Below are 14,523 nucleotides of genomic sequence, written 5' to 3' on the forward strand. Positions count from 1 at the left end.
TAGTCATGCTGTTCCATCCCATCTCGCCATCGATTGCCGCATTAGCAGAAAAAGGGCCTGCATTCAAAGCTGTTTTACCAACTAGTCTTTGGTATCGTTCTAACATTTCTCTGGTAGGTTTAGAATAACATACAACTTCATTTGCATAAGTTAGCAAAGGAACTGCCACACTTTTTCAAAGCGTCCGTGCGACTGAGTATTTATTGTATGAGTTTTCTGCTAAGTTGCGGACTGTCCAACGCATTTTATTGCATTTTCCAGCTATCTTGCTTTCCACATCCTTTAAATAAAACTCAGCGTTACTAATAGAGACTCCAAGGTACGTGTAGTTAGGCACCGTTTCCATTTCTTTCCCATCAAGGGTATATGGCTTTAGAAGAGGGGTTTGAGTGTTCAAAGACATTGAATTTGATTTTTCCATACTTAAAGTCAGATTTCTGCTCCTTGCGAAATCCGAACAAAGGTCCAGGAGAATCTGAAGATCCAAAGGATTATTGGCAAATAGGGCAATGTCGTCCGCATAAAATAAACAAGGTATGGTGAGATCTAAATTTTGAGGTGAATAGCCGGGTAATGTAGCGCCACAACCAGAGTTCAGAAGACTATGTGCCAGATCATTCAGATATAATGTAAATAACACAGGGGAAAGAGGGCAGCCTTGCTTCAGTCCAACCCGACTATCGATTTCTTCAGTCAGTACTCCATTAAGGTTATACGTATATTTGCATTCCCTATACAGCTCCATAATTCCATCTCGTAACGCAGCAGGGACAGCTTTGCTTTCCAAGGATTCCCATAGCTTGATTTATAATCATGGCGCTAGAATCACCCTTAACTTGGTTAAAGCACACAGTGGTAGTCTAGGTAACGAGAGAGCGGATGCACTGGCTAAGGGCACATTAACAAATCAGGTGATTTACTCTATAAAACCCGATAAGGGTAGCATTTAAAGGATTTTGAGGGGCATTACCAAGAGGTATTGGCAGAGTTGTTGGAGCAACAGCAATAGAGGCAATGTTACGAGGAAGTTTATTCCTAACGTGAGCGACAATGCGATCAACCCTAACCACTTCTCAACGCAAGTTCTCAGTGGTCACGGCAAGTTTCCTAGCTACTTGCGTAGTTAAGGACATGTGCTCAGTCCTGCCTGTGTTTGTGGATCAGACACAGGTGATTCTGAGCACTATCTAGTTAATTGTCAACTCACTCTCCATCTGGTCCCCAGGGGCAACTTAGGAGTTATGAAACTGGCTGAAAAGATGGTTGTATTCGAAAAAATCGTGAGATTTATAACCAACAACTTCGAGGACATATGTCCAGGTTGATTGCTGGCTTTTTTATCGATTTTATTTATACCTGCCGTTTTAATTTATTTTAGCTTATTACCCGACTATTAGGTTTTTATTCATGTAATTTTTTTTTTATTGAAAAAGAAAAAAAAATAGTGGAACTGTACCTATACAAGTTAGTTGTATATTTTGTGGTACCCCCAGTAGTGCCTAGCTAGACTGGGGGTATATATATATTATAACAATATGTCTTGGGAGTGGAGCCACATCACACATGTCCTCGAAGAAAGAAAATTTCAGAGGGTATGAAGATGGGGCTCAGGCTCGAAAAGGAGCTAAATCAGAAGACCACAGGATAAAGAATGTAAGACACTCTAGGGGCCAGAGTATGGTCGCCCAGTTAGTATCCATGGATGACGTTGAAAAACTCAATCGCACTATTGAATTCTCAGAGAGTCTTAACAATAACCTGGTTCTGCGCAATCCATCCTTAAGCAGACCAAGAATCATAATTTTTAACCTAGATCCCGATCTCTAAGGAGGATCTCGTCAGCAGGTTAATTGAATGCAAACGTTTTGAATGTGAGGAGATTGAAATCAGAGTCAAATACTCTATTCAAACTAAAAAATTGAAGAAAAGGAAGCAGGAAAGAATTGGGTCCTGGAGGTTCCTAATGCCATTTTAAATACTCTGAAACAGGGCAAAAAGAAACTTCGTATGTGATGGCAAAAACATGGTTGGAGGGAGTATATTTTTCTCCCTAAGTGTTTGAATTGTATGGGAATCGGACACGTCATGGCATCCTGCGACAAAACTAAAAAGCAGGTTTTTTTCTATTTGTGGGTCTGATGAACATAAGTACACCTACTCTAATAATGCCTTTAGAGGTTGCGTCAACTGTGTCAAAAGCAACAGGGATAAAAAGACTAACTTCAACTCCTAGCACTCCTCTCTGGATAACCTCTGTCCACTCTACATGAGGGAACTACAATACTTGCGATCGAGAACTGACTTTAGAATGAAGCTTAATGGCCAGTAAAATTAAGCTTGTGCAAATCAATCTTGGGAAGGTTGCCACATCTACTCTTAGGCAGACTTGTCAGGAGAGCAGTAGGCCTATCGACCTCGCAATTATTCAGGACAAGAGGGTGTCGGGTCTCCCACTATCCTCCAGTGATGTGCTCCGACGCGAACCCAAAAACAGCTATATCCATCATTAGTGCGAAGTTTCACGTCATAAATCTTCTTAATGAAGACTACATTACTATTGTTGGTTTTAAGGCGGGGGATTTCTTCATTAAAGTGTTCTCCATTTATATACCTCCTTCCCCGTCGGAGGTCTTGGAGAAACACTTGAATTTAATTTCTGACAAAATTAGAAACTTTGCTGGCCGTAGAATAATAGTTGGCGGTGATTTCAATTATCATCATACTCTGTGGGGCTCAAGGGACAATTGTCCTATAGGGTTTTCCTGTGTTGACTTAAAAGTGTCTTTGGATCTGGTCGTGATGAATGATCCTAGTTCAGATCCTACCTTTTCTAGGATCAACGAAATAGTTGGATTGACTTAAGGCTGTCAACTATGAATATTTTTAATATGGTCACTGATTTGGAAGTGTCTGATGACATCACCAATAGTAACCATAATATTATCTTTTTTAATTTTATCTTTTTTAATATTTCCGTTTCGGATATTGTCCATGGCGAAAGGCATTTAAGTTTAAAGAATCTGGACTTCGATCGTTTTCGCGACCAGATCAATTGGCCTCTTGAGGCTCTTTAGGAGATAGCTGTGGACTTTAGGGATCAGATCGATGTTGTAGCGTCCTCTATTGAGGAATTTGTCAAAAACGCTAGTGAGTTTAGCAAGAAGCGTAGTGCCACTACTAAGACTTATAACTCGGCTCCCTGGTGGAATGAGGATCTTAGTAGGAAGCGAAATTTAGTACGCATAGCGCGAAAACGTATGCAGGTGGCTAGGGATCCCTTGGTTAGGGAACACTACAAACATGAATTCTTGACTCTCCAAAGAGAGTAAAAAAGCCTCATCAGTTCCTCTTCTGTGTCGAGGGAGGATCCTTACTCTCTTCCTTATAAATTGGCAACCGGCAAGGCCAATCACAAAAATGCTGTCTCCTGTGTGGAACGAGAGGATGGCACGCTGACAGAGCGACTCACCGAAACATATTAGACTATTCTTAGTTCTCTTTTTATAGACGACTCGCATGAAAATGACCTTGAAGTACACAAGGAAATCAGAGAGTCAGTCGAATTTCCTAACGTCGAGTCAGACGACGTGGATTTTAAAGTAGAGGAAGTACTCGATGTCATTGATTCCTTCAAAAGGGGCAAAGCCCCGGGTTTCGATGGCATCACTATCGAATTTTTTAAGATTATGTTCTTAGTCTGTCCCTTTTGCGCCTTTACAATGCATGTTTTACTCTTGGACAGTTCTCAAAAATTCGGAAAGTGGCTAGGATTGCAATGATTTATAAGGAGGGGAGAGATAGGCGGAATGCTCGATCATACCGTCCGATCTCTCTACTATCGGTAGTGAGTTAGGTTCTTGATAAACTCTTATCAATAATACAGTACTTCTCTCTTCATAAGAGAGGTCTTATGAACTCAGCCCAATATGGGTTCAAGCATGGCCACTCTACGACGCATACTTTATATAACATCGTCGAGAACGTCAAGCATAATAAAGAGAGTGGTCTGCACACTAGTCTAATCCCCTTGACATAGAAGGGGCCTTTGACAACGTCTGGGATCCTAGTATAATCCTAATATTTTTTATATTGAGCTTCACTCCATTTTGGAGAGCATTAAGTGGCTCGCTAGGGAGTGACCCCACGATGAAGAGGTAACTATCTTAAGTGATAGTTTATCTTCTCTACGAGCCATTGGAAATCCTTCCAACCTTAATGGTATGTGTGCAAACATTAGGGATTTGATTTTTAATCATGGTGCCAGAATCACCCTTAACTGGTTTAAAGTGGTATTCTGGGTAACGAGAGAGTGGATGCGCTAGCCAAGGGCGCATTAACGAATCAGGTAATCCATTCTATTAAACCCGATAAAGGTAGTGTTAAAAGTATTTTGAGGGGCATTACCAAGAGGAATTGGCAGAGTATAGTTGGAGCGACAGCAATTAAGGCATTGTTACAAAGAATTTTATTCCTAACGTGGGCGACAATGCGATCAACCCTAACCACTTCTCAACGCAAGTTCTCAGTGGTCCCAGCAAGTTCCCGAGTTACCTGCATAGTTTAGGACATGTGCTCAGTCCTGCCTGTGTTTGTGGGTCAGACACAGGTGATTCTGAGCACTATCTTGGCAATTGTCAACTCACTCTCCATCTGGTCCCTAGAGGCAACCTCGGAGATAGGAATCTTGCAGACAAGATGGTTGTATTTGATAAAATCATGCGCTTCGTTAACAGCAACTTCGAGGACTTGTTTGTCCAGGTTGACTACTGGTATTTTAAAGTTTCTATTTTTACACCGCCGTTTTAGCGTTTTTACTTCTCCGAGGGGACTATGTCCCTTTGGAGTTGTTTTACAATCATCGTGTCTGTGTGTGTGTCTGTCTGCCTGTGTAGTGTAGTTTAGTTGCGCTTCTTGATATTATATTTTCTATTGCTTGATTTCTAAGTATTTGATCTAATTTATTGTTTGACTGCGTTATAATATTTTTCTATGATTTATTTTGATTCTGAAGTCAGATTGCTTGACTGCGTTATAATATTTTTCTATGAGTTTTGTTTCTGAAGTCTGATTGATTGGGTTGTTATTGTGTATTTTTCTATTCGTTATTTTATTTTTTGATACTCTAATATTTTAAACTAGATATAGTATAACGTTACTTCTGCGTATTTCGAATGTGCGTGACGTGGAGGGTATTTTCACGTTTTATTAGGATCAGTTTTTTTAATTTTAAATAGCTTTCGTTTTATTTGTATTTTATTTCGTTTTTTCAGTCGTATATTTTATCGAGTTGTATACATCGTGCGCTTACACTTATGTTGGTCTGGTTTTTAACTGGGTCGTCATTACTTCGTAATTTATTTCAAACGTTTTCTCGACCGATTAAGCTGTTTAATTTGAAATAAAATGAGCGTTAAAGATGCGGCAAGTATTTCGTAAGCGAGAAAATTACAAATACCCTCTGTAGATATTTCTTTCATTAAAATTGGCTTCGTATTATATTTAACTGATAAACTGATACCGTAAATAGGGTTAAATTCAATTGTGCATTGCTTTAGTACGTCTAACTCGCTGTTGTAACTACTTAATTTATAATATTCTGAATAAATTATACTCGGTTGTTTCGTCTCAATTATTTTAATTATAATTAAAATTTTATACCGGGCGGGATTGAACCGGGATTACGTTTTTAGTAAATAATTCGGAATTGCGGATATATATCTTTAAACGTCATCTAGAAAAATTAATACCGCTAGGGACAATTCTTCCGAGGAGAGGTATATTTTGGCTTGCCAACTTGTTAACCTTTGCCCCTTTTTACAGGGTTTTTATTAATGTTCCATGTGCTGTGGTTTTATCTTTTTAATTTATACATTTTACATTTTTCATTATACATTATACATTATGCATTATACATTATACATTATGCATTATACGTTATACATTTTATCATATGTCACATATTTATTCATAAGTATGCCACTAGCCTAGCTCTATTTCTTCACTAATGGTTTGTTTCACAGATATTGCGTCATCCGTACCCTACCTAATATTTGACGTCATATTTGATGTCATATTTGACGTCATCGAATCTCAAATGCCGATTATGCCGTCCCACAATTAGCTCTACGTCTGATAAACCGACGGCCATTATTTTAGTTAACAAATCGGTTTCAACAATTAAGGCTTAGGAACTAAAATGAACTACAATATAATGTCAAGTGCTGATAATGCAATTAATATCAGTGTCAAAGAGCCGCTCACGCTCACGTCTTTTTGAGCGGTAAAATTGGCGCTCCTCTCATTTTTGTTTTGCGCTCTGTTAAAAAGATATTTTACCGCTCATTTCCGCTCATAATAAGAAATCCACTCACAATGAAATGAGCGGTGCCCAACACTGATTAATATGCACATTAATGAAGTTTTCGGAGACTCAGGTTCTAAAATAAATTTGCAATATCTGTGAAACAAACCGTTAGTGAAGAAATAGAGCTAGTGGCATACTTATGAGTAATTATGTTACATATGATATAATGTATAATTTATAATTTGGAATATGTAGTATATTATGTATAATGTATAATTAATTACATGGGTTTTATGTATAATGTATAATTATATAAAACAAATTTATTTTAATGATTAATTACATGGGTGTTATGTATATGTATATAGAAATACTACCATTATATTTGTATAGGGTCTTTGATGCTTTAGCGGTTAATATGAAGGCATAGAAACGGTTTCTTTATCTGAATCCGTTTTTCTTTTCAAAGAGGAAGTGCCACGAGCACGAGAGAGCGGGAATGCAGAGGTAGTTCAATTATTTTTGTTATCTGCCCGTGGTTTCATTTCCAACAAAAGCAGATGTTTTCTGAAGGCTCCTCTGACGAAACTCGTTAACCAACACAAAATTATAAAACAGTTTTATCTAGTCCACCATTAAACAAGCAATCGGGATTTATAAAAGGTTGAGGTACAAACGCTTCTCAGCTTTGAAGTGTGAAATATTTTGAGAAGACATGCATGTACTCCGATTTGTTGAAACTCTTATTTTTTTGTAATTAATGCAGAGAGTTCGACGATATGGAAAGTAAGTATATTTTATTCAGTAATTCTTAAAACCGAATATTCATATAAATTAATCGTTAAAAGATCATTTACCGGGTAGTTCTTTTTTTTAAACTCGTCAATTATGACTTTAATTACAAAATTAAAACCATTTGAAAGCCAACATTTATGAAAAACGATTAACGAAATGAAAGTACAGCCAAAAATTTCCCTTCGAAATTTACATATCAAAATTGGCATATATAGATATGATCATCGGAGCCCTCGCGAAACTTATACCTTGGACGAATAATTAATGGAGTCGAAACCTAAGCGAAATCCTTAGCTCTACTACCAAGAGAATCGCAAAATATTTCTATCCAAATACCAAACACGTGCGTAAAAATGAAAGATGACCTGCATTCCGTCGTCTGCTCTGCTGTTTTTAATAGAACTGAGGCTTTTGGAATTTTAATATTGGCTTTAGATTGTTCAGTAATAATGGTATTGGGATAAAAATGAAAAGGTGATGATTTAATTAATTTAAATAGGAAGTTCGCTTTTATATTTTGGAAAATACAGTTTGTGTGAAGGTTTAAATAGATAATAAATTTAAAAAAGCTTAGTCAAGTGGCGCTGCCGTAAAAGTACCAAGCACGCCATAAAGGATACGTTCAGCAGAGCTCATCGGACTCACCGATTAGTAATCGGTGACATCGGTTTCCTACTGTACGCTTTGTCGCGTTTCCGGTTTTGACGTCACGATAGTCATCGGTTACTCACCGAAGTCATCGGCTGGAAGAGTTGGTTTTTCCGATGACTGACGTCATTTCTGACGTAAAACTACTATAAAAGCTGCGGCATTTTAAAAAACACCGATGACTGAATAAAAGCGTTCAGCAACTTACGACGTCATTATGACGAAAAAGCTCATCGGTTTAAAATATCAAATCCATCGGGTTTTTTTTCGTTGACTGCTGCTGAACGTAGCCTAGGTTTCGGGTCCAAGCAAGCTTATACGAAGTTCTAAGCCGGTATCAACTCTAAAGAGCGTTAGGAATTTATTGCTTCCTGTAGCCCGGGGTCCTCGCATTCCGGAGTCATACTGGAGCTATATTTACGCTAATATCAGTCAAATTTTTCGGGAGCGCTAAAAGTACAATCGCCCTTGACTGCATTAAAGACGCGGACAGAATCAAAAGTAAATTGAATTTTGTTGCAGTGGTTTCTGATATCCAGATCGGAAACGATCAGTGCGGCGGCGACCAGCTGTTTCCCGAATGTAGATCTTGGGGCCCCCTTAACGAGACAAGGCGTTAATCAGGCTTAATAGTGCTCGAGAATATGAAGCTCTCATATAATAGTTTATCTTGGGGTCAACATTCTTAAGATGATTTTGAATGTCCGGTTAAGGAAAGCGTCTTTTAGTTGTATAGAAATTTGGAACTAAATTTCCGGCGGCACTTTCTATCGGTAAAGTTATTTTAAAATTTTTAAATTCTTATTATTTTACTGCCCACCTTTTCCCAATTTATTGTGAAAAATAATCTTTCTAAAACGGTTATCTGGCTCACGTTTCATAAATTTTAAATATAAATATAAAATGTTAATCTTGATGGCATTAAAGATATCTTATCGCTGTTCTGCGATATGGGTTTTTAAACAACTTGTGACCACTAGTGATTATTAGGTTAACTAATTAGGTCCAGGTGGCTCGCGTCAATTTCACTATTGGGTTGAGCTAGGAGGTGTTAGTAAACGAATGGAAATACCTTAAATGAGGCACGTTGATTGTCTAGGGGTTTGATCTTTTAAATAGGCTTAAGTTAAAGAAAGGTTCTGAAATGAGTTGCCTTCTTACCATATTTTAATGCCAATTACGATCGGGTTACAAAACCACAAATAACAATAAACAAAATTAAAAACATGCACTAACAATACACAATAAATCAAAAATAAACATGCTTAGTAGTTTCAAGCGTAGTACTTAAGATTATCCAAATAAGGATTCAATTAATCAAACGTTTGATGTTAAAGAAACTGATAAGAAAGGGGGTTTTCGGTTTTAAATGATATCCCAGGAGGGAAAACACGAAATATCCAATCAAGGATAAAATAAAACAAATTCAGTTATTAAATTACAAATTTTTAACATGTCCAAACAAGGACAGACTTCAAATTAGGAGTTTATATTATAGGGGGCATATTCCCCAATCAAATTTAATTATTGTCCGAGTATGGACTTAACATTTTGGTCATTAATTCGTGAGAATTAATAACGAATGGAAGTAAAATAATACAAAATAATTACGAAACAGTTTTACGAGTCGATGTTGACATCTCGTCGTTGGTTTCGTGATGAAACGGTGTTCCGTGCTTCGAAGATTCTGTAGGCGCCGTGCAGCGAGTTACTGAATGGGCTATTCGCCTCTTTTTATAACTGTCTCGCTGGATGCGCAAATATTTAGGAGTCCGAAACATTTACTGGACGCGCAAGTTCGAAACATTGTACGTTTTCAGAACTTAGTCGAGTCTCTATTCGGGAGCGGGACTGATTTTGTCTCTCATGATAGACTGATATTTTTCATCTCTCGTTTTGTCTTCTCGAAACGTTCTTTTTTTTATATTTTTCGTTGAAACAGTTTTTGGCGTGTTTACCAATCAGGTTCCAAGTGGAAACTAGGTGGGTATGTAGACCTTATGGTAACATGAAATTTCACCAAGGGAAAAATTGCAATGAGCATTAGGTTTGCCATGGCAACCGAAAATGTTTTTAACAACACAGTATGTTTATTTTATCATTGCAAATAGCATGGTAATCTGAGCACTTCTAAGGGTACCCCCCTGTGAAAATTTAAAAAAAAATTCAAATTTCAAAATAAAAAAATAGATCAAAATTGACAAATGAAATGAATTTTATGATATTTGATGAATTTTGGTCAATTTGATCAAAATATGTAAAAATTGATCAATTGTTATTTTCAATGAGACAATATACACACTGTGTTGTCAAGAACATTTTCGGTTGCCATGGCAAAACTAATACAAATTGCAACTTTTCCCTTGGTGAAATTTCATGTTACCATAAGGTCTACATACCCACCTAGTTTCAACAAAATCGGTGATTATCACCTCGGGTAGTCTCCTCGTTAGGATTGGTGGGTTCATGGGAAAGGCCAATAGCCAAGCCCAACCCTTTAACTTAGTACTGGTTCCCACACTCTGTGTGAAAAACGACGCGCATATTGGGAAATCCCAATTATACAGAGGACCCTCGTCAAAGTGGTCATACAACTTTCCAAGAAGAAAAAATACATTCGTGAAAGAAAAAATTTATATACCGACAATAAGCAAATAAATCTTTCGTTTTAAAAATAGCTACTGGGTAATTGGCAACTCATTTATTTTTATAAAATGAAGGGAATCTGGGGCAGAAGGGAGGAAAAACTATCTTTCCATAGATCAAAGCCTTTGACAAAAGCTAGACCCGCCGTCGCGTTTAGCGAACGGACGACGTTCTCCTAGCTGGTCATGGTCATCCCCGCCGAAGGGTTAACGAGAGAAAACCCCGACCAGCAGGTAAATTGCTCTCGCTCCCCCCAATAAGGCGACTGGGGCCAATAGAGGCACCACGCGTGGATCCAAAGCGCAGAACCCCATTCATCACCCAAAAAGAGGGTTACTTTGACAGGTTTAAAAGAACTCTTTCACAAAAACTGCCCTTCCTATATCTGTGCTCCGGAGGTAAAGTGTGCATTAAAATAATTTTAACCGTTTGAAAATTAAACATTGCTAAATTAAAATAAGCCTAGTAAATGGCGTTACAAACTTGCTTTAAATCTCTCAAACATTTCGTTTGTTAAAGCTGCTCAGAGAAGAACGGTTTACGAGACCTTCGATTCCATCAAGAAATTGGAGGACACGAATCGAAAGATATCCTGGATGGAAATATTCCGTCTCTACGAAGGAATCATTCTGGGGACATTTTCTGGCATTTCATACTCACTAGTCTCGTTAATGGTCAAGTATTTCTCTGCTCTCTCACCAGGTAAGCTTCTTTCATAGAAAATTCAAAATAATAGAAAAACAGGGTAGCCTCTGATAATATTATCCAGTTGCATTAGATTGGTGTTGGTCTAGTATATGATTACTGCCAAGCAGTAATATTGACTTGAAGATGGCTTTGACCATGTTAATAATAAATTGTTTGTGCCCATTGCATAGTAGATAAATTAAATCATCACATACGATGAACGCCCATAACGTTCAGATTATGCAAATTTGGCCTAGTCTACAAAAAGCAGATCTTTTTTAAAACGTAAAATAATTTAAATATATTTTAGACGCGGACGTTCGTTATATGAATAAACATTGAAAATTTCACAACAAATAGCTAACTAGGTACCTTAATTCCGAAAATTTTATTTTCTATAAGAAAATTTAAATATTTAAACTTATTATTTAAATTCACAAAAATGTATTACTTTTAAATTGTATTGGCACTATTTCAAATATTTGAAGATTATTCAATTAAATACTAGACCGAGGCAGAGTCGAGTTCAGTCAAGGCACTGCGTTATAAAAAGTAGTTATCTTCGTGAATGTGATTAAAACAGTGGTTTTCGCCACTGGTATCAGATTTCATAACAGAATTAAGAAATATTCTTAAAGCATAAAGAACATAATTCATGTTATGAGGGAACTGTAAAAGTAGGTGGAAATGCTCTTTCGGAAAACGCTTATTTGCGAAAGATGAATTATTTTCTTATAGAACTAAGGTATTGAAATGTTTCCAGTCAGAGATTAAATGAACGTTTTTCAATATTAAATAAAAGTAATATGTTTTCTGGACTGTTTTTGGCCACAAGCTACTACGTTATAGTGATATAGTGCGCCCTTAGATATCCCTGTGTGACGACTTCGCTTTAGTTATCACGTCAGCGTTTAGCGTGGTGTTTAAAACGTCGTGAAATTACAAAAGGTGAGAAACAATTATATGTACAATTTTCAATGTAACTTTAATTTATATATAAATATTGTTGCATGTATATACCATTTATAAACTTAAGTTCGAATAAATATAATTTTTTTAATGAACGTTAAACCTAATGAAGGTCATTTTTTCATTGTGTTATTTATTTAGCAATCGTGCGTGACTGAACTTTATATTTTATATATAATGGGCATTTTATCCGTCGAAATGCTAACTACTATAATTTTTTGTAAGATCTTACATGGATTTTGTATAACTTAGTTGGCAATTTTACGACAAAAATGTGTGGCTAAAACACCACACATATTATTTAAGCCAAAGGAATTTTAATGGAACTATGAAGAGGGTTATCGTTTTGGGGTTCTCTAATAATGTTATCCTTATTTTTCATTCTTATTTTTTTAATTTTTCATCTCTTAATTGTTTGGCCTATAACAAGTTATTTAAGTCGGTTAGACAAAGATAAAAGGCTTTAGCTGCTATTTCAACAGGGGCCTTATTATACACTTAGACGACAAGTTAAAAGATTCAAAGCTCGCGCCTAAGTGATGTCACCAATTATCTGAATTTTATTGTTTGTAATTATTCGAACATCTTAAAAAAATGTATATCTAAAATCAGGTTTCAAAAAAGTGTATCACTCACACTGATTATTTCATTATCAATTAGAGAAAATTGGTGGTCAATCTTTAAACATTGTATAGTCTGAACGCCCCTTCAGATAAAATCTCTATGTAATCTCTGACTGGGGCTGAAAAACAAATGACCGGAAATGAGTATTAACAACCGCAAATGGTATTTTGTTTTCTTGGCAGGTGATATAACATTATCGAGATCGTACATAATGTCGGCTTTCATTTTGCCAGTGGCCATCTATGGCAGAGTGGCCTTTTATCAAAAAGGAATAGCAATACCATGTTGCTGGGTTGGCGTGATCGCGTCGTTGTCCATGTATACCAAGTACGCCGCCTTCCAAATCCTCCCTCTGGGTGACGCTAATGTCATTGTCTTCTCGTGTCCTGCCCTTGTGGTCATCCTCGGAAGGATATTCCTCAAAGGTAAGACCAGTTTTCTTTTAATAAAGAAATACTTAAATATGTTTGTCAAGAAAAGTGATTTCTTTCCAACAACGGGTTTTTTTTAAATCGTTTAAACTGTATTTTAAACTTGTTTTGACTAACTAGCGCCGCCTTGAAGAGATAGTGGGAACAGCCTGGAAATTTTGAAAAACTAATTTACTAATTAATGAAAAGTTGAAATTGGTGAACAAATGATGGTACGACAAGGGGACATAAAATTTGATGAATTACAAAAATTCCATGTTGGCAAATTTGGTAGTAGCTTATTGAATAGTGTGACCTTGTGATTTTTGGTGATAAAATAGGTCTTTGTATAAAACACAACATTTAAGTAAACGACATTTTTTTGTAGTTCGTTTTTTATGATGATTTGGCAGTTAAATTTAACAAATATCTATTAAATACTATTTACTTAACAGGCTCGTATATCGCAATCATCGATACGTCATTTCTCTAATACTCCGTTAATCAAAATCTCATTACCTTAAAAACACATCCTTTAAAAAGTTGTTCGTCCAATAGATTATTTCTGACAACTTTCAGAAAAATATACATACGTTCGATAAAAAGTCTTTATCTTGTAAATAATGATCAACGCGTGGCTTCATTCGAAATAAAATTTCATTCAAAATCTATGATTTTTTTCAAATTTAAATTTTTTATTTAAAATAAGGATTATCTAGTCAGAGTGATAGGGAAGCTCGAGATTTTATTAAATTTGGCACTATTCAATAATTAACCACTGAAAATGTGAAGTACAACAAAGCTATCATTTCTTTTATTAAAGTCTTTACCGTAACATTTATGGTAGAATAATTAATTTTTTATTTATTTTGAATTATAGATAAATGCAATTTACTTCTGGTACTTTCAATCGTCTCCACGATTATCGGTGTCGTTTTTGTAGTGGACCTGCCCGCTCAGATGATCTCCCATTCATTTGGATCGTCAAGTCACACTCGCGGCATTCAGCTGGCGATTTTCTCCATGATACTCGAGAGCATAATGTGTATCATTCTGAGCACAATGAAGAATTGCCACTACGCCATCTCCGTCTTCTACATGGGTCTGCAATCGTTTTTCGTCACGTTCATTGTGTCGACTTTAACCAACGACCTTCGAGTTCCGTCCAACTGCATGGATCTCTGGGCCCTTGTAGTAATCGGAATTCTAGGATTCACGTCCACCGCTTTCATTACTAAAGCGTTGCAATTGGACAACGCGGGGTTCGTCAGTGTTGCCAGATCGGTCACTGACGTTTTATTCGCTTATGTCTTCGAAATTTTCATCTTTAAAGAGAAACCTAATTTTTCGACTCTTTTCGGTGCACTTTTAATTTTAAACGGCGGTGTACTTCTGAATGTTAATAAATGGCAACTTTCGAAGCTGAAAATGTCGGAATGA

At 36.6% G+C, this 14,523-nt stretch overlaps 1 protein-coding gene across 1 annotated transcript; it reads left to right on the forward strand.

The window, feature by feature from the left end:
* Positions 1-7,046: 7,046 nt before the first annotated feature.
* LOC149950957 (solute carrier family 35 member G1-like) lies at positions 7,047-14,523 on the forward strand. Its single transcript, XM_090169537.1, has 4 exons — positions 7,047-7,090; positions 10,913-11,095; positions 12,856-13,098; positions 13,964-14,523. Exons 1-4 carry the CDS (start codon positions 7,084-7,086, stop codon positions 14,521-14,523), a joined length of 993 nt encoding a protein of 330 aa, XP_090025663.1. The 5' UTR covers positions 7,047-7,083.

This window comes from Leiobunum rupestre, chromosome 3, assembly GCF_980474605.1.
Source record: "Leiobunum rupestre chromosome 3, qqLeiRupe1.1.hap1, whole genome shotgun sequence".
Taxonomy (NCBI): Eukaryota; Metazoa; Arthropoda; class Arachnida; order Opiliones; family Sclerosomatidae; genus Leiobunum; species Leiobunum rupestre.